Source organism: Orycteropus afer, unplaced genomic scaffold (genome assembly GCF_000298275.1).
Source record: "Orycteropus afer afer isolate SDZICR_OR568_19922 unplaced genomic scaffold, OryAfe1.0 scaffold00235, whole genome shotgun sequence".
Classification (NCBI taxonomy): Eukaryota; Metazoa; Chordata; class Mammalia; order Tubulidentata; family Orycteropodidae; genus Orycteropus; species Orycteropus afer.
Genome location: NW_006921822.1, coordinates 1,991,200 through 2,009,709, shown reverse-complemented (window position 1 = coordinate 2,009,709; position 18,510 = coordinate 1,991,200). Strand labels below are relative to the sequence as shown.

The 18,510-nt window shown below is 36.4% G+C and overlaps 1 protein-coding gene across 1 annotated transcript in view; it reads right to left on the bottom strand.

Moving 5' to 3' along the window:
- Positions 1 to 18,510, bottom strand: part of USO1 (USO1 vesicle transport factor) — a 126,607-nt gene that overhangs the window by 79,110 nt on the left and 28,987 nt on the right. The window contains 4 exon segments of the mRNA XM_042782075.1: positions 6,350 to 6,361; positions 9,282 to 9,358; positions 15,719 to 15,783; positions 15,865 to 15,951. Of these exon segments, the coding sequence (XP_042638009.1) occupies positions 6,350 to 6,361; positions 9,282 to 9,358; positions 15,719 to 15,783; positions 15,865 to 15,951 (241 nt within the window).

Here is an 18,510-nt window from a genome sequence, read left to right as displayed (position 1 = left end):
GAAAAAAAAAAAAAAAAAAAAAGTGAGCAGCTCTTCAGATACATAAGAAATCTATGTTCAAAAGGCCAGTAACTTCTCTCTGTGCATAAATTACAATCACAGTAATGTGTGTTGATCTAAATGTGGATGCTTTGTAGCGATATATTCCAATTGTATATATTCATATTTGTTGAATGAGATAACATTTCAGTAGAAATTTACCATGGCATGGCTTTTATGCCAGTGCTGTGAATACTGCAGAGAATGTAAAGTGAAGTCTAAGGACAAGGAGTGAGTGAGTGAAGCAGCCTGGGTGTAAGACAATACAGAAGATGGAGAGTAAATGTCCTGGCTAGAGGAAGTAAGCAGTAGTTACTCAGCTCCAACTGACTGCTGTCACATGACAATGAAGGCCCTGGTGCTGTCAGATCTTCAAGTTGTTTTAAAAAGACATGCTATGAGTCAAAATTGACTTGACGGTAGTGAGAGAGAGAGTTGCTTAAAATCCAATTACTGATGTGAAAAAGTTCAATCTGTGACTTCCTCAAATTATTCAACCTATTCAAATTATTTAAAATACTAAGTTGGCCAAGCAATCTTGTGTACAAGACAGAAAACACCTTGGCCCAAAAGTCTGTGACCTCCAGAAAAAACCTGGTATCAGTCATTACTGTTTGAAAGAATATTAAAAATTGTAGGCAAAACTAAGGAAGAATAGGGGAAAATACAGATGGACTTCATAGACTATTTATATGAAATATTTTTATGCTGATAAAAGCAAACAACTAAGCAACATCAGGTTTAAGCTTTGTTTAATTTCCTCAAAATGCAGGACAGGGTGGCATGTTAATAGATGTTGGCTGAAAGCAAATGCTTATAGAAAAATATTTTGGATTAAACAAAGTTGAATAGGTTTCTTCACTGCAGGCTTCTAACTGCTTACTATACTGTTGTAAACTGTGACACTTCAGAGGGGATATAGTATGTTATGTTTAATTATGAACCTCTTTTAGTACAGGGCACTCTTGCAGACCTTTGCGCTATTCTTTAAGGAATGCAGTTGTAACCCAAGAAAAGTTTAATTCAATGTTTGACTTGAGCACAAACTATGTAGCAAGAAGTACAGTTAATACTTTTGATTTATTAACCACACCGTATAAAGGTCCCTGGGTGACACATGAGATTTACTTTTGGCTACTAACTAAAAGTTGGCAGTTTGAACTAACGTAGTGGCATATGGAATAATGGCCTGATGATCTGCTTCCATATTGATTGTTGTTGTATGCTGTTGAGTTGATTCTGACTCACAGCTACCCAATAAGACAGAACAGAACTGCCCCCATAGGGTTCCCTGGGCTGTAATCTTTATGGGAGCAGATCCCAGGCCTTTTCTCCAATGAAATGGCTAGTGGGTTTGAACCGCTGACCTTTCAATTAGCAGCCAAGCACTTAACCAAGCCAAGAAAACCCCATGGAGCAGTTCTACTCTAATACATGTAGTTGCCGTAAGTTGGAATCAATTATACAGCAACAGGTTTGCTTTTTGTTTATACTTTATAAAATACTATAGCTTATCAGTACATAATTAAGATCTATGTTTTCAACTGTGCTAGTAAAATACATAAAGAAAACAAAAATCCTCACAACTGGATCAATAAGCAACATCATGATAAATGGAGAAAAGACTGAAGTTGTCAATATTTCATTTTACTTACATCCACAATTGACACCCATGGAAGCAGCAGCCAAGAAATCAGATGTCATATTGCACTGGGCAGCTCTGCTGTGAAAGATCTCTTTAAAGTGTTAAGGAGCAAAGATGTCACTTTGAAGTTTAAAAGAGCAGAACTGATGCAACGGAAGACAGAATTAATGAGACGCACTTAGGTGCATCTAACCTAAGCCATGGTATTTTCAATCATCACATATGTATGTGAAAACTGGACAATAAATAAGGAAGACCAAAGAAGAACTGATGCCTCTGAATTGTGGTGCTGGCGAAGAATACTGAAAATAACACGGACTACCAGAAAAGTGAACAAATCTGTTCTGTAAGAAGTACAGCTGGAATGCTCCTTAGAAGCGAGAATGGCCAGACTTCATCTCACCTACTTTGGTTATGTTGTCAGAAGGGACCAATTCCTGGAGAAGGATATCATGCTTGGTAAGGTGGAGAGTTGAAGAAAAAGAGGAAGGTCCTCAACAAGATGTACTGACACGGTGGCTGCAACAATGGACAGAGCATAGCAAAGACTGTGCATAGCGAGGACTGTGAAGATGGCACAGGACATGGAAGTGTTTCAATCTGTTGTACACAGCGTTTCCATGAGTTGGAATCAACTTGACAGCACCTAACAACAACAGTAAAACATGGTCCTGTTCCAAAGATCAATAGTTCCTTTAGTTTAATACTGCCAATTTTAGTAAAAGTATTAGAGTGATATATTCTACTCCCTTTACGGTACTGTCACAAGATAGCACTTCTTAACTTCAACAGAGTCCCTTCCCAATTCTCAGCTAAGTAATTAAGGTAATACTCAAAGCTATTTTGGTATAGCAATAAATTATGTTAAAATTACTATAAACAACTACACTAATTTTATCTAGAAGTTGCAAACCATAACTAGACCCATGGGAAATTGTATTTTTTCTACATATAAACAAAGGTTCAAAACAAGTAAGCCACCCTGTCTCAGCCAGTATATTTATATTAAACATAGAGTTTAAGCCCATTTTTTTATATCCTAGAGTCATTCAACCCGTAAATATAAATGATCCAGGAGGACAAAGGTCTTCCCCAGCCACTGCCATGAGTCCCAACCAGGGCACAGTCTGGTTCCAGTAAATGTCTGCACTCTCTGCAGTGGGCACCTGAACCCCACCTTTTACTTCAGAAAAAGAGTATGTGCCAATGAGGAACCAGAGCAAAGGAAGTCTCAACAACCAACTACCTGAGCCTCAGAAAGGATTTTATGTGCAGATGACTGTCACATATTAAGATTTTTATTCTAGTTAATGAAAGAATTTCCAATATTTGAAAACATGGACTGGTGGTTTCATGATTATGGCTAAATTCTGAAAACCAGGAGTGTGGCTCAACATTTAAATTTAATAACTGCTATGATGACCATTTTATGGTTGTGAGAAATGTATACATTTAATTTCACTGTAAAATGTTGTTGTTGTTATGTACCGTCGAGTCGGCCCCAACTATAGCGACCCCTCCTTGGGTTTCCGAGGCAGTATCCCTACGGAAGTGGATTGCCCAACCTTCCTTTCAAGGAGTGGCTGGTGGGTTTGAACCGCCAGCCTTCTGGTTAGCAGTCAAGTGCCTTAGGCACTATGCAACCAGAGCTCCTTTACTGCAAAATAATTTACTTTTTTTTTTAAAAAAAGTTTTTCTCAGGAGGCACTTACTGAATGTTATTAGTGATTAAATTTTACAGTAAACATGCAGTAAATGCCTCCTGAGAAAAGCTTAAAAAAAAGTAAATTATTTTTTACTATGAGATAAATTAAGAAATAAAATAACATAAAAATCAAATGTCAACAGTGAAAATAAACCTAAGATTAAAAATAAATAAATAAATAAACCTCACTGCTGTTGAGTTGGTTGGACTCATAGCGAACCTGCCTTGGGTTTCCGAGTTGGTATCTCTATGGAAGTAGATTGCCCAGTCTTCCTTCCAAGGAGTGGCTGGTGGATTTGAACTGCCAGGCTTCTGGTTAGCAGTCAAATGCCTTACGTACTATACCACCAAAACTTCTAAACCTAAGATTGCTTTTTAAAAAGCCCTTATAAACCTCTGGAAACTTTCTATGACTGGGATTTAATTAAACTTGTATAAATATACGTATTCTTACAATGAGTTTATAATTTAAAACACTTTGGACCTTCTCATTTGGAACTTGTCTCTGTATCTCAAGTTCATAATCCTTACTATAAAAGATATACTAATAAAGGTGGTTCTAAGTCAGACTGAAGGTACATCTATTTTTGTAAGCATTTATTCTAATCATTCTGTAACTCCTATAAACTAGTTAAGTATATTACATGATTTAAGAAACTAGTCAAAAAGATGAAAAAGAAAAAGAAAACTGGCCATAATTTTGTCAATAAAAAAATCTATGGAATACAAAAAATTGTTTTAAAAAGTCTGTTTTCCTCCCACGGCTATGTATAGGGGTGGCAGACAATGTTTCTACAAGTGTATTTTTATGCTCTGTAAGAATTTCCAGGTATATAGTAAAGCTGACAAGGGACAAGGTTGTAGTCACTTCTTGGCCACAGCCAGCTACCCAGAGGGAGCAAACAGTTGGACCTGTGGGCTTGGGACCATGGTTGCAGAGGACATCAAGCTCAATTGGCATAACATGCTACACAAAAACACTGTTCCACATCCTACTTTGGCAAGTAGCGACTGGGATCCTAAAAGCTTGCAAGAGGCCATCTAGATGCAATGATGGGTCCCTCTCTGTCCAGAGCAAAGAAGAATGAAGAAAATCAAAGAACCATGGAAACAATTAGTCCAAGGGACTGGTACACCATGTGATCCTCAGCTTATATGAGTATGAGACCAGAAGAACTAGATGGTGCCCAGCTACCACTGTCAACTACCAGGAGGGGGATCTACGTATGAGATCCTGGATAGAATGGAAGAATAATGTGGAACAAAACTCAAAATCATTAAAAAAAGGGGGGGGGGGCAGGTTTGTTGGTCTGATAGAGCCTGATGGAAACTCAGACTACAGCCCCTAGATGCCCTTTAGGTCTAGAATTGAACCCACTCCTGTGGCTTCCAGCCAAATAAAAGACAGGCATATGAGCTGAACATTTACATTAGGTAGATATACTCCTTGGAAAGATCAATCATGGGATGATAGAAAGCCTGTGTATGCACAGAGACATAGCTCAGGGAGCAGGAGTACATGAGCACAAAGGACACAGGGAAGAGGAAACTATGGGGAAGAATTGGGAGGGGAGCTGTTGCACTGTGCAAAATTGCAGTCAATGCCTTGAGACAAAATGTATGTGAGCTGCTGTTTGGAAAGTTAATTTGCTCTGTATACTTTCACCCAAATCATAATAAAAATTTTAAAAAAAAATTCTGTTCTCCTACTTACTGGAATGGTAGAATTCTGGTGGTGCAATGCCTAAGGCATGTGACTGCTAACCAGAAGGATGGCGGTTCAAATCCACCAGCCATTCTGCTGAAGGAAGATGGGCAATTTACTTCCATAAAGATTTACCACCTTGGAAACCCACTGGGGGTCACTATGAGTTGTAATCGACTAGATGGCAGTGAGTTTGGTTTTGAGTTTTTACTTACTGGATGATACTATGCAAGTTACATAGCAGGCCTCTATTTTTTTCATCTTTAGAAGAGGGAATAATACCATGTACCTTACAGGCTGCTAATGAGGATTAAGTAAGACAATGGACAAGAAGCACTCTGTCATTTGAAAGGTCTGTGTAAGTATAATCAAGCAATAAAAGAAACAAGAATTACTGATCTGTACTACCCAATAAGGAAATAGCTTATTGTCTCAAAAGCCAAGGTATAATTCACTGATATTTTCTGATTTTAAACAAAGGGTTCAAGTACCATATGAGGTAATGCTATGTACCTTAGTAAGTTAGTTTCTTTTGTTAGTTTTTTGTTAGGTATAGGCAACTTTGTTACATACCATTTAAAATCTGTTTTAGATAAGAGTTATTTCATCCCTTATCTTAAAAATGTTAAGCATCTCAGGAAAATTGGTAAAATAAAATACATAAAACTTAGTTACTTTAATAATGGGGGAAAGAATTATCAATGTTAAAATAAAAGGAATTTGAAAAGCAAGAAGATATGGGTGAGCTCTATGAATTAGTGTCAAAAATGTCAGCAACCGAAACATTATCGTGCATGCATTATTTTAAAGGGACAATATCAACACTTAAGCATTCACTGAACTGGAATACTTTCTAGTTCTTACTGAATATAGGTAAATACGTATACACACGTATGTATACATATTCAAATGTTACTTTCGTTTTTAAATGAACTGCCTCAAAAACTTTTTTTCCAGGAAGAACTCACAAAGTAATGGTAGATTATCCTACCAAGAAAAAGTCTTAATTTTATTCAAAGACGCACTGAAATATTTTCTGTGTTCTGGAGATTAAACAGATTTGGCAGCCATCGAAATAATAAATAGTAATATAAGATTATCAAATATTCTTCTTAAATTAAGGAATTCTCATATAGTGAAACAAATCTCAAAAGATTTTTTTACCAGTCAGAAGAAACATCACTTGACAGTGTCCTTTTATATTATTAGAAATTATGCCTAAAACCATCATGCATATATAAATGCAATCTTTTACCTTCAACATCATCTGAAAAGGTGGACAAAAATAAATAAATAAATAAAAAGTAGGTGCGAAAGAAAATCGTTTCTTACGTAGTAAAACATACAATAAAAGAAGAGTTTAAAAACATCAGGTAAGCAATATAATCTCATAGCAGAAGGGATTTCTTCATTTCAGTGAAACACCAAAGACATCCTAAGAGAAATATACATATGCTATGTTTTCAGGGCCATGAGGCAGATTTATTGTGAGAGAGTTATAAAGTATCCCTAAGGTAAAGAACTCTAAAATGGAGTTCAACATGTCAGGTAAAAATTACTTTCTGATAAAGCATTAAAGAGAAAAATATTAATAACAGAACTGAAGGACACATTTCTCAATATCTAGATTTTTTTAGTTGACTGTTTGAGGGTGAGTACATTTTCAGAAGAAAGTCTACTAAGTTCCTATTTTGATCTTCATTAGAAAAAGTGATTCTATTACTATTTATGTAAAAATAATTTTATCCCATCGTATCCTAAGATTTTTTTGGATGCTGAGTAATAAAAAGCCCACATATAAAAAAAGAAAAAAAAAATTAGAGCCAAAACGTGATTATATGGTAAATTTATAACAAAAGAAAATAATCTGCTAAAAATTTTGCTGCTGTATGTGTTTTATTAAAGAGAAAAATTATGCCCAACATCCCCTGATAACTGGCAAAAAAGCTAAATTTCTCATCTGAAACAACTAAGCAATCAATCAGTAAGAAAGAAAAAGAGAAAGAAAAAAAGAAATGGGAATTAAAAAAGTCTTCTTCTTTAACATGTTATAATAAGTACATAGCATCTAACTTTCTCTCATCTGAGAAAAACTAGGGTAATATACCCGTTTTTTTAAAATGTGTTCTTGGGCATCTAAGTATTGTCATATAACCTATCCTTTTTCTATGGTACCAAATCATGTTTACTAGAGACTTTTTACGCCTAAGAAATTAATGAAGTTGAAGTGTAATCTAAATATCACAGAGAAATAAGAATTTAAGAAAAAGGCTATTATTTGGGAGGGGAGGGAAGAAGCACTGCAAAAATAAATAAATAAAATAATAAAAATGAAAAAGAAAGAGAAAGACCATTTACGTCTAAGGAACTATGACTATTCAACATAACATTTTAAATGTTTCTAATGCCCAGCCAGGGAAGTTAATATCTTCAGATACGTCTGTTCTTATTTTAACATAATAGGGGATGGTTAATATGCATCTACATTTAATGGATTTGTCCACTCAGAATTTCTAAAGGTCATTTAATTTTGGTCCAAAATTTGTAAAAGTCATGACTACATCCATCCTTCTGATTTTCTAGAACAATGAAAAACCCACCACGTACTACTCCATCAGCCAATCCAATATGAGGGATGCACTCTTCAACAACACTGCAAAATGTTATTCAATGTATTTCCTTTTGCAAATTACTGAGCAAAATGTATAAAAGACCTCCAATCCAGCATTTCATATACTGGCAATAACACTAATTAAGTAAATAATGAACTAACTCACTTTTAAGTATGCAAGCAATTTAAAACCAGACAGAAAAAGAATAATGTACCAAGTCAATGGGTGGATTTCAATCTGCTTCATATCATTTAATATCAAACAGACTTAATTAAAAGGGGAAAAAAACTTCCCTAAATGTGATACATGTTTTCTTTTTATGAATTAAGTTCTATGTAAGAGTTTATAAGGAGCTCTGGTGGCACAGTGGTTAAGGCATTTGTTTACTAACCAAAAATTTGACAGTTCAAATTCACTGCTGCTCTATGGGAGGAAGATGAAGCAGTGTGCTTCCATGAAGATTTATAACCTCGGAAACCCTCTGGGGCAGTTCTAGCGACTCAGTCCCATGGGGTTGCTATGAGTCAGAACTGACTCAGTGGCAGTAGGTTTGTTTTTTGGTTATGTAAGAGTTTAAGAATTTATTAGAAAAAAAAAAATTCTCCAACTATATACTATTCACTAGGAAGTAACATATATATAAAATAGTTTGATTTTTAATCAACAGCCAAAAATCACTCTTTAATTCAAAAATTGCTAATATTCATACCATTTAACTAAAACAAAATACAAAAAGGGAGGAAAGTATTGTCTAGTAAAGAAGAATCTGTCTGATTATAATGTTCCTGTGGTGGTTTTGTTTGTGTGTCAACTTGGCTGGACCTGGCTGAGTGGCTGGGCAGCTGGATGTAGTATTCCCCATGATGAGATTGGTAATCAACTCCATGGTGAAATCTACTGGGAGCAGCCAAGTAGCTGCTTTTGGGTATGTGGTCTGCTTCTTGTATGTAAGGAGAAGCTTTGAGGATCGTCTCTGGCCTATGGCACATTGGAACCTGCATGTAGCCGTGTCATTGCTCAGCAGCCTGCTGTGCTCTGCCGACCTTGGGACTTAAATTGTGACTTAAGTTAATGCTGTATGGTTTGGTAACATCGGGACTGTGCCTTTTTCCTTGTCAACCTTGGGGTTTCTCAACCTCAGGGCTTCTCAACCTCAGCAGCCAGTGGCTGTCTCAGTGAAGAAACACCTCTAGCTTCAGTGGGCTGGGAGCAGGAGGCAGAGCTGGACCCCAAGGTTGAGGGGCTTTCACCCAGCCCCTGGAGCCTGGCACTTTGAACTTGGACTTAAAGCCTCCAAATTGTGAGAATAATCTCCTATTTGTAAAGGCCATCCCATTTGTGGTATATTTCTGTCAGAGCAGCACTAGGCAACCAGAACAGTTCCCAAAACACACAAAAAGCAATCATCTCAACAATACTTTTCTAGGAATAAGCCTTTGTCTTTACTTTATGGTTTCAAAAAGGAAAAAGCAAGCAAAAAAAAAAAAGTAAATTAAAACTGGGAAAATTCACACAGCCCAGTTATTTTTATGGACAGAAAATCTAATAGCATAGTAAGAATAAGTGGAAACTTACCTACTTCTTCTTCTTCATCATTAGATATTATATTATATAGTGTATCCAAAGCATAACCAATTATTTCAGAATCCGAACTAGAAAAAAGAAATTATTACATTTATACAGTGCTGGTTGGAGAGTAAACTGTTACAATCCTTTTTAGACAATTATTTGACAACATGGTATAAAACATTAACTCCATTTCTAAAGGTGAATCCTAAGAAAGGGAACACCGGTGGCTTTGGGCCTGAGGCATTTTGACTGCTAACCAGAAGGCTGGCAGTTCACACTCACTAGCTACTTCTCAGAAGGAAGGTTGGGCAATCCACTTCCATAGTGATACTGCCTCGGGAAACCCAAGGAGGAGGGGTGGCTATGAGTAGGATCAGACTCATGGCAGTGAGTTCAGTGTTTTACCCTAAGAAAATACCAGCATGCATACTGCAAAGCATGTGTAAGGGTGTATCTATAACTGTGAAAAATTACAAGCAATCTAAATGTCCAATAAAAAAAATAGTTCAATTATGTTAATTCTACACATATAGGGCAGCAATGAAATAACATTTTCAAATGTTTAATAACATGGTGATTTAAAAACCCATAACATAAAGCTAAGTGGGAATAAGTGAATATAACATATTATGTATAGAATGATCCTCTCTAGCAATACACACACACAGACGTGTGTGTGTGTGTGTGTGTGTGTGTATCCTGTAAGGCATTTGGCTGGTAACCAAAAGTTTGGTGGTTCCAACCCACCAGCTGCTCTGGAGAAAAAAGATGAGGCAGTCTGCTTCTGTAAAGATTTACATTAGTGGAGACCCTAAGAAGAATCAACTCAATGACATAAACTTGGTTTTATATATCCTATAAATAAATTATAAAATAAGCCATACTTTAAAATTAGCAAAACTGTCACAGCCTACGTAATTTTATGGGTCTATACAAACACACATACAAAGAACAGATAGAAATACAACAACATTCACAGTGTTATCTCTAGTTGTTCTACTAGTGTTTGTTTCCTCTCCATATACTTTATTTTCTAAAATAAACACCAGGAGGTGTTTTGTTCTTTGGTACAGAATTGCTAAGTGTTAGAACCAACCCAATGGCACCTAACAACAACAATAATAACATCTTCAAAGCCAACAACAATGGATGAGTCCTTCTCATATCACCTCACTTGGACCTCCTCCTCAGCCTCCCTATTATTTTTAGAACTTTTAAGGTCCTTTATGATTTACTGACTTATTTATGATTTATTTGCTGCAAAGACCATTTTTCAACAACATAATAGGCAGCTATACACATGGACTTCATCAGATGGAATATACAGGAATCAGATTTACTACATCTGTGGAAAGAGGTGATGGAGAAGTACATTATCTTCAGCCAAAACAAGGCCAGGAGCTGACTGTGGAAAAGACCATCAACTGCTCATACACAAGTTCAAGTCTAAAATGAAGACAATTAAAAAAAGTCCACAAGAGCCAAAACATGACCATGATTATATCCCACCTGAATTTAGAGACCATCTGAAGAAGAGATGTCACACACTGAATACTAATGACTGAAAACCAGATGAATAGTGGGATGATATCAAGAACATACATGAAGAAAGCAAAAGGTCATTCAAAAGACAGGAAGGGAAGAAAAGACCAAAATGGATGTCAGAAGAGACTCTGAAACTTGCTCTTGAATGCAGAGTAGCTAAAGCAAATGGAAGAAATGACAAGATAAAAGAGCTGAACTGAAGATTTTAAAGAACAGCTCAAGAAGACAAAGTTAATTATTATAATGAAATGTGCCAAGACCTGGAATTAGAAAACCAAAATGGAAGAGCATGCTCAGTATTTCTCAAGCTGAAAGAACTCAAGAAAAAAATTCAAGCCTCAAGCTGTGATATCAAAAGATTCTATGGGCAAAATACTGAATGATGCAGGAAACATCAAAAGAAGGTAGAAGGAATACACAGACTCACTGTACCAAAAATAACTGCTCTATGTTCAACTATTTCAGGAGGTGGTATATGATCAAGAACCAATGGTACTGAAGGAAGAAGTCAAAGCTGCACTGAAGGATTTGGTGAAAAACAAGGATCTAGGAATTAATGAATACCTATTGAGATGTTTCAACAAATGGATGCCATCCTACAGGTGCTCACTTGTCTATGCCAAGAAATTTGGAACCTGGTCAACTGACTAGAAGAGACCCATATTTGTACTCATCCTAAAGAAAGGTGATTCAAAAGAATCTAGAACAACTGAATAATATCAAACAATATCATTAATATCACACACTAGTAAAATTTTGCTGAAGACAACTGAAAAACAGTTGCAGCAGTATATTAACAGGGAACTTCCAGAAATGCAAACTGGATTCAGAAGAAGACATGAACAAGGGTTATCATTACTAATGCTAGATGGATCTCAGCTGAAAGCAGATAATACCAGATATTCACTTGTGTTTTACTGACTATACAAAAGCATTCAATTGTGTAGATCATAACAAATTATGGATAACATTGAGAAGAATGGGAAATCCAGAACACTTCATTGTACTCATGAGGAACCTGTACACAGCTGTCAGACCAAGGGGATATTGCATGGTTTAAAATCAGGAATGGACTGCATCAAGGTTGTATCCTTTCACCTTACTTGTTCAATCTGTATGCTGAGCAAATAATCAGAGAAGCTAGACTATATGAAAAAGAATGTGGCATCAGGATTGGAGAAGAGTCATTAACAACCTGTGATACGCAGATGACACAACCTTGCTTACTGAAAGTGAAGATTACTTGAAGCACTTATTGATGAAGATTAAAGACTACAGTCTGCAGTATGGGTTACACCTAAACATAAAGAAAATGTAAATTCTCATAACTAGACTGTGTAGTTAAGTTTGTGTGTCAACTTGGCTGAGCCTGGTTGAGTGGCTGGGCAGCTGGATGTAGTATTCCCCATGATTAGACTGGTATTCACTCCATGGTGGAATCTACTGTGAGCAGCTGAGTAGCTGCCTGAGGGATGTAGTCTGCTTTCTTATATAAGGAGAAGCCCTGGGGAATGGTCTCCAGCTGGTGACACACTCGAACCCTGCATGTAGCCATGTCCTTGTTCAGCACCTTGCCATGATCTGCCAACCTTGGAACCTTTAATGGACTTGAATTAATGGCCTGCTGTGTGGTTTGGTGACATCAGCACTGTGCCTTGTTGCTTGTCAACCTTGAGCTTGTCAGTCTTAGCAGCCAGTAGCTGTCTGAGTGAAGGAAAGCCTCTAGCTTCCAGGAGGGGCCAGGAGCAGGAGACAGAGTTGAAGCCCAAGGTTCAGGGGCTTTCACCCAGCCCCTAGAGCCTGACACTTTGAACTTGGATTTAACACCTCCAAATTATAAGAATAAACTCCTGTTTCTTCAAGCCATCCCATTTCTGGTATATTCCTGTGAGAGCAGTACTAGGTAATGAGAACATGGACCACTAAGAAAAGACTGAAGTTGTCAATACCATCAACACCAATGGAAGTAGCAGTCAAGAAATCAGATGACGTGCTACACTGGGCAAATCTGCTGCAAAAGACCTCTTTAGAGTGCTGAAGAGCAAAGATGTCTCTTTGAAGACTAAGGTGTGCCTAACCCAAACCACAGTGTTTTCAACCAGACAATGAATAAAGAAGATTGAAGAAGAGTTGATGCTTTGGAGTTGTGGTATTGGTGAAGAATACTGAAAGTATCATGGACTGCCAGAAGAACTAATAAATCTTTCCTGGAAATAGTGCAGCCAGAATGCTCTCTGGAAGTGAGAATGGCCAAACTTTGTCTCACCTACTTCGGTCATGTTGTCAGAAGGGGCCATTCCTTGGAAAAGGACATCATGCTTGGTAAAGTGGAGGGTCAGCGAAAAAGGGGAAAACCCTCAACAAGATGGATTGATACAGTGAGTGCAATAATGGGTTCAGTTATAGCAAAGACTGTAGCTAACGCAGGACTGGGTAGTATTTCGTTCTGTTGTACACAGGGTTGTTATGAGTTGGAGCGAACTTGATGGCACCTAACAACAACATGATTTATTTGGCATACCTGAATAAAGCAGGACAACGTCCCCATCTCAAAGTCCTTAACTTAATCACATCTGCAAGGTTCTTTTTGCCATGTAAGGTAACATCCATAGGTTCCAGTGATTAAGATGTAGATTTTGGGGGGTGGGGTGGGGTGGGAAGAGGAGGTATTATTCTGCCTATCAGTCATTCGCTATGAAATTAATAACACAGACATCTCTGACACATCCAATCCATTTATTTCAATGTATTAGAATCAGTTGGCTTTGAACAGGTAGTCGATGTGAGTTACCATGTGTGGGGAGAAAGGTCCTATCTGGTGGAAGAGAATGTACAATCAACCAGGCATGACTGAAATGTAACTGTAAAACAAGCTATGAGATTAGACAGATAAGCAGTACCTGTTCTGTAGAAAGCTTGTATCCTTTGCTTTGATAGAGAAATTTGGACTTTATACTTCACTGAGCTAGTGGAATAATTTAAATAGGTCAGTGACAGAAATGTGCATTTCAGAATGTAACTTTTCCAATATATAAACTGAATGGTTGGATAGGAGATCAGAGACAAAGAATACAGTTTGGAGGCAGGGGATATTTTACACTATATCCTAAAATTCTTTGATACAGCTCCTTTCAAAAGGTGGAAACATTCTCCTAAATGTAGGCTGTACTTAGTAACTTGTGCCTAAGAATAGATTGTGGTGGAACTGACAGTATGTGTCTTCTGAGATTAGGTCATAAAAGGCTTTAGGGCTTCTTCTTTGTTCCCTATCAAGAATAGCTGCTTTAGCAAAAGCCAGCTGCTATAACGTGAGGGTGGTCAAACAGCCCTATGGACAATTACACAATGAGGAACTGAGGCCTCTTTCTCAAAGCAATGTGAGTGAAGTGAGCCATCTTGGAATCAAATTTTCCAGGCCCAGTCAAACCTTCAGATGAACAGAGCCTTAGATGGTATCTTAAACTCAACCTTATAAGAAACCCTATGCCAGAACCATCCAGCTAAGCCATTCCTGAATTTCTGATCCACACAAATTGTTGTAGTTAAAATTTATTATTCTGCTTCACTAAGTATTAAGATAACTTGTTATACAAACCAAAAAACCCAAACTAACTGCCACTGAGTCATTTCCTACTTATAGCAACCTCCACTGGGTTTCCAAGGCTGTAAATCTTTAAGGAAGTAGATCACCCCATCTTCCTCCTGCAGAGCAGCTGGTGGGTTTGAACCACTGACCCTCCAGTTAGCAGTCAAGTGCCTTATCCAGCACACCACCACAGCTCCTTAACTTGTTATAGAGTACTTGTTATGCAGTAAAAGATAACTAATGCACAGGCTATGATAACAGTCTAAGTGATTGATATTGATAGCCAAAACTAAGATTAATAAGAGAAATGGAGAGAAAATCGATGCCAGTAGTTTTCTGGCCTGAGTAAGTATAATGGTTTAAGAGAGAGATGAGTTCAGCATGAATCCTCCAGTGTCCAGCTTGAATAGAAAGGTGATTATCAACTGGGGTTAAAGGCAAGGCAAAAGACAACTATAGGGATGGGGAAGGACTAGTGATACATTGAACATTTGCAATTCAAGAAAACTTAGAGAGATCTTGGTATGGTAGAAATGTCCAAGAAGCAGATGAAACTTTAAGACATATTGAGCTACAGGTCAGATTTGAAAGGTATCCATGCAGTTGTTAATTAAAACCAAAGATGTAGATAAACTTATAAAGAATTTGAAAGACTGAAAATAGGCTGACTGATCTTTCTAAGACTTCACTCTGAACAATTCAATTTAATTTCCCTGCAAAACAGCAAGTCTTAATAATTATCATACCGTAATATATAAATTAGAGCATAAAATAGCATACCAATATATGATCTATATACTGTGTATCTATTATCAAGTAAGTGAATATCAAACATTCATTTGACCAATTCAAACTCAGACTTTTAAGCCTTACATTAGTAATTACTTCATTCCATTCTTTAAACAAAATTTATTGTAGTGAAAATATATATAACAAAATACACGCTATCTTAATAATTTCTGTAAGTATGATTCGGTAACAGTGATCACACTCTTTGTGTTGTGCAACCATTCTTACTCTCCTTTTCCACATCACTCCACCACCATTAACATAAATTCAATGTCACCTAAGCAAAATTCATCTTATTTTTATACAATGGGCACCCCAAATACTTACCAATTTCCTAAGTGTTGAGACCATGGCTGTCCTGATACTTAGAAGTTTAGCATAATAAAACACAGTAGATGTCTAATTAATATTAATTGAAATAACTGAAATGAAAAATTTAATAGCCTTAATATGTTAATCACTTCTGTATTTGTGATAGTGAAGCTAAAATTCATTAAAAAATTAGGAAAACAATTAAACTTACCGATCTGTTTGCAAAACGTGGATAAGATGTTCCATAGCTTGGATACCCACTTCCAAGCGATATTTCTGCATATAAAAAAGAAAAATGTTATAAAAGTAATTAAAATCCAATTTAATAGGCTTAATAATTTATAAAGTGTTGCAGACCTTAGATAGTGACTTGAGAGCACGAACAGCATTTCTTCGGTCATCCAATAAAGTAGATGAAGCTACTCGGTCACAAAGTTTTTGAATCTGTAACAGAAAAATGAAATCGCATTAATAAAAAGAATAGAAGAGAAATCATGAAGTTTTCCAAATTTATACCATCTAATTTTGAAAAAAATAATCAATAGTGGGATATCTTTCATAATTAGGTAGTAGTATAATTTCATTATACAGATCAAACAGTTTTCAGAGACTTGAAAAGTAGGATCAGAACTTACAAAGAAAAGTCAAATAAAACAAACCATATAAAAAGAGGAATTAAGAGAAATTATTAGGAGAACCAGAGTTTTCTAAACATGTCTATTATTGCTGTTCAAATCAAAAGAGCATAAAATCCACTAGGATATGGTAGAAAACAAGAAATTATTATTTTTTAAAAATTTTAATAATATTTGTTTACATAACAACTTTATTCTAACATTTCCATTATATATTTATACAAGAAAGTCAGAACTACAGATCAAATATTTAAAGTTTTAAGGGTGCCTCAAAATATAAAAGTTTTTATTAAAAAGTATTTTTGTTATAAAAGACTTAATAAAGTTGTAAGAATTAAAATTCAAATGGAATTTTAAAATAAATCTTGAAGCATTATTTGCAATAGAAAAAAAAAACAGAAAGAACTGAACTGTCCATTAAAAGAAGGAAAGCTAAATAAATTATGTTACAATATTTGGTGGAACACTATATAGCTGTTCAAAAGAATTAAAAATAATAATGAAAAACAGTGACCTAATAAATAATGGAAAAAAAATTATAAAACTATATATATAAATAATGAGCCCAAAGAAACAAAAATACCACAATGTGTGGGGATAAAATCGCATTAAAAAAGGACCTAGAAACCCATAAGATTTTCCTAGAAGAAAATCTTTGTGACCTTTGCTGAAGAAAAGTTTTCTCAAATATGCACTAAAAGCATATCCATAAACGAAAAACTTAATAAAGTGGTCTTTATAACTGCTGCTCCTAAAAAGACACTGTTATGAGAAAACAGACAAATCAACACCTAAGAACATACATTTGAAAATCCGGTATCTGACTTTTTTTTATATATCCACATATACAAAGGAATTTTTTGGGAAAAAAAGCCAGTAAAAAATGATGTATCTGAATAGATACATCATCAAAGAAGATACACAGATAATCAATAAACATATAAAAATTCTTAAGTATTACTAATTACTAGGGAAAGGTAAATTAACATACAAAAATTTCAGTGAAACACTGGCAAATCAAATGCAACGTAGGTTGTTGTGTTAAGTGTTGTTGAGTCAGCTCTGACTCACAGCGACCCTATATACAACAGAACAAAACACTGCCCGGTCCTGTGCCAGCCTCACAATCCCTGCTATCGCTGAACCCATTGTTGCAGCCACTGTGTCAACCCATCTCGTTGAGGGGCTTCCACGTTTTCATTGCCCCTCCACTTTACCAAGCATGATATCCTTCTCCAGGGAATGGTCCCTTCTGACAACATGACCAAAGCAGGTAAGACAAAGTCTGACTGTTCTCGCTCCCAAGGAGCATTCTGGCTGCAATTTTTCCAGGACAGATTTGTTAGTTCTTCTGGCAGTCTGTAGGACTTTAAATATTCTTTGCCAACACCACAACTCAAAAGCATCAACTGTTCTTCAGTCTTCCTTATTCATTACCCAGCTTTCACATGGATATAAGGTGACTGAAAACACCATGGCTTGGGTTAGGCACACCTTAGTCTTCAAAGAGACTTCTTTGCTCTTCAGCACTTTAAAGAAGTCTTTTGCGGCAGATTTGCCCAGTGCAATACGTCATCCGATGTCCTGACTGCTGCTTCCATTAGTGTTGATTGTGGAACCAAGAAATTGAAATCTTTGACAACTTCAATGTTTTCTCCACTTATCATGATGTTGCTTATTGGTCTGGTTGAGAGGACTTTTCTTTTCTTTATGCTGAGGTGTAATCCATACTGCAGACTGTAGTCTTTAATCTTCATCAGTAAGTGCTTCAAGTCATCTTCACTTCCAGCAAGCAAAAGTGTATCGTTTGCATATTGCAGGTTGTTAATGAGTCTTCCTCCAATCCTGATGCCACGCTCCTACTCATAGTCCAGCCTCTCAGATATTTGCTCAGCATATAGATTGAACAAGCATCATGAAAGGATACAACCTCAATGTACTCCCTTCCTGATTTTAAATCATGCAGTATCCCCTTGTTCTGTTCAAATGACAGCCTCCTGGTCTATGTTCAGGTGGATTATATACCATGACTAAATGTGCTTTATCTCAGGATTGTAAGATTAGTTTAACATATGAAAACCAATCAACATAACAGAACATATCAAGAGAGTAAAGGACAAAAAATACAAGATAATGTCAATAGATACAGAAAAGGCATTTGACAAAGTCCAAAACCTTTTCACGTTAAAAACACTGAACAAACTAGGTGGGAACTTGTACAACTCTATAAAGGGTTGTTGTTGTTGTTGTTGTTGTTGTTGTTATGTGCCGCCGAGTCAGCCCTGACTCATAGCGACCCCTCCTTGGGTTTCCGAGGCAGTATCACTACGGAAGTAGGATTGCCCAACCTTCCTTCCGAGGAGTGGCT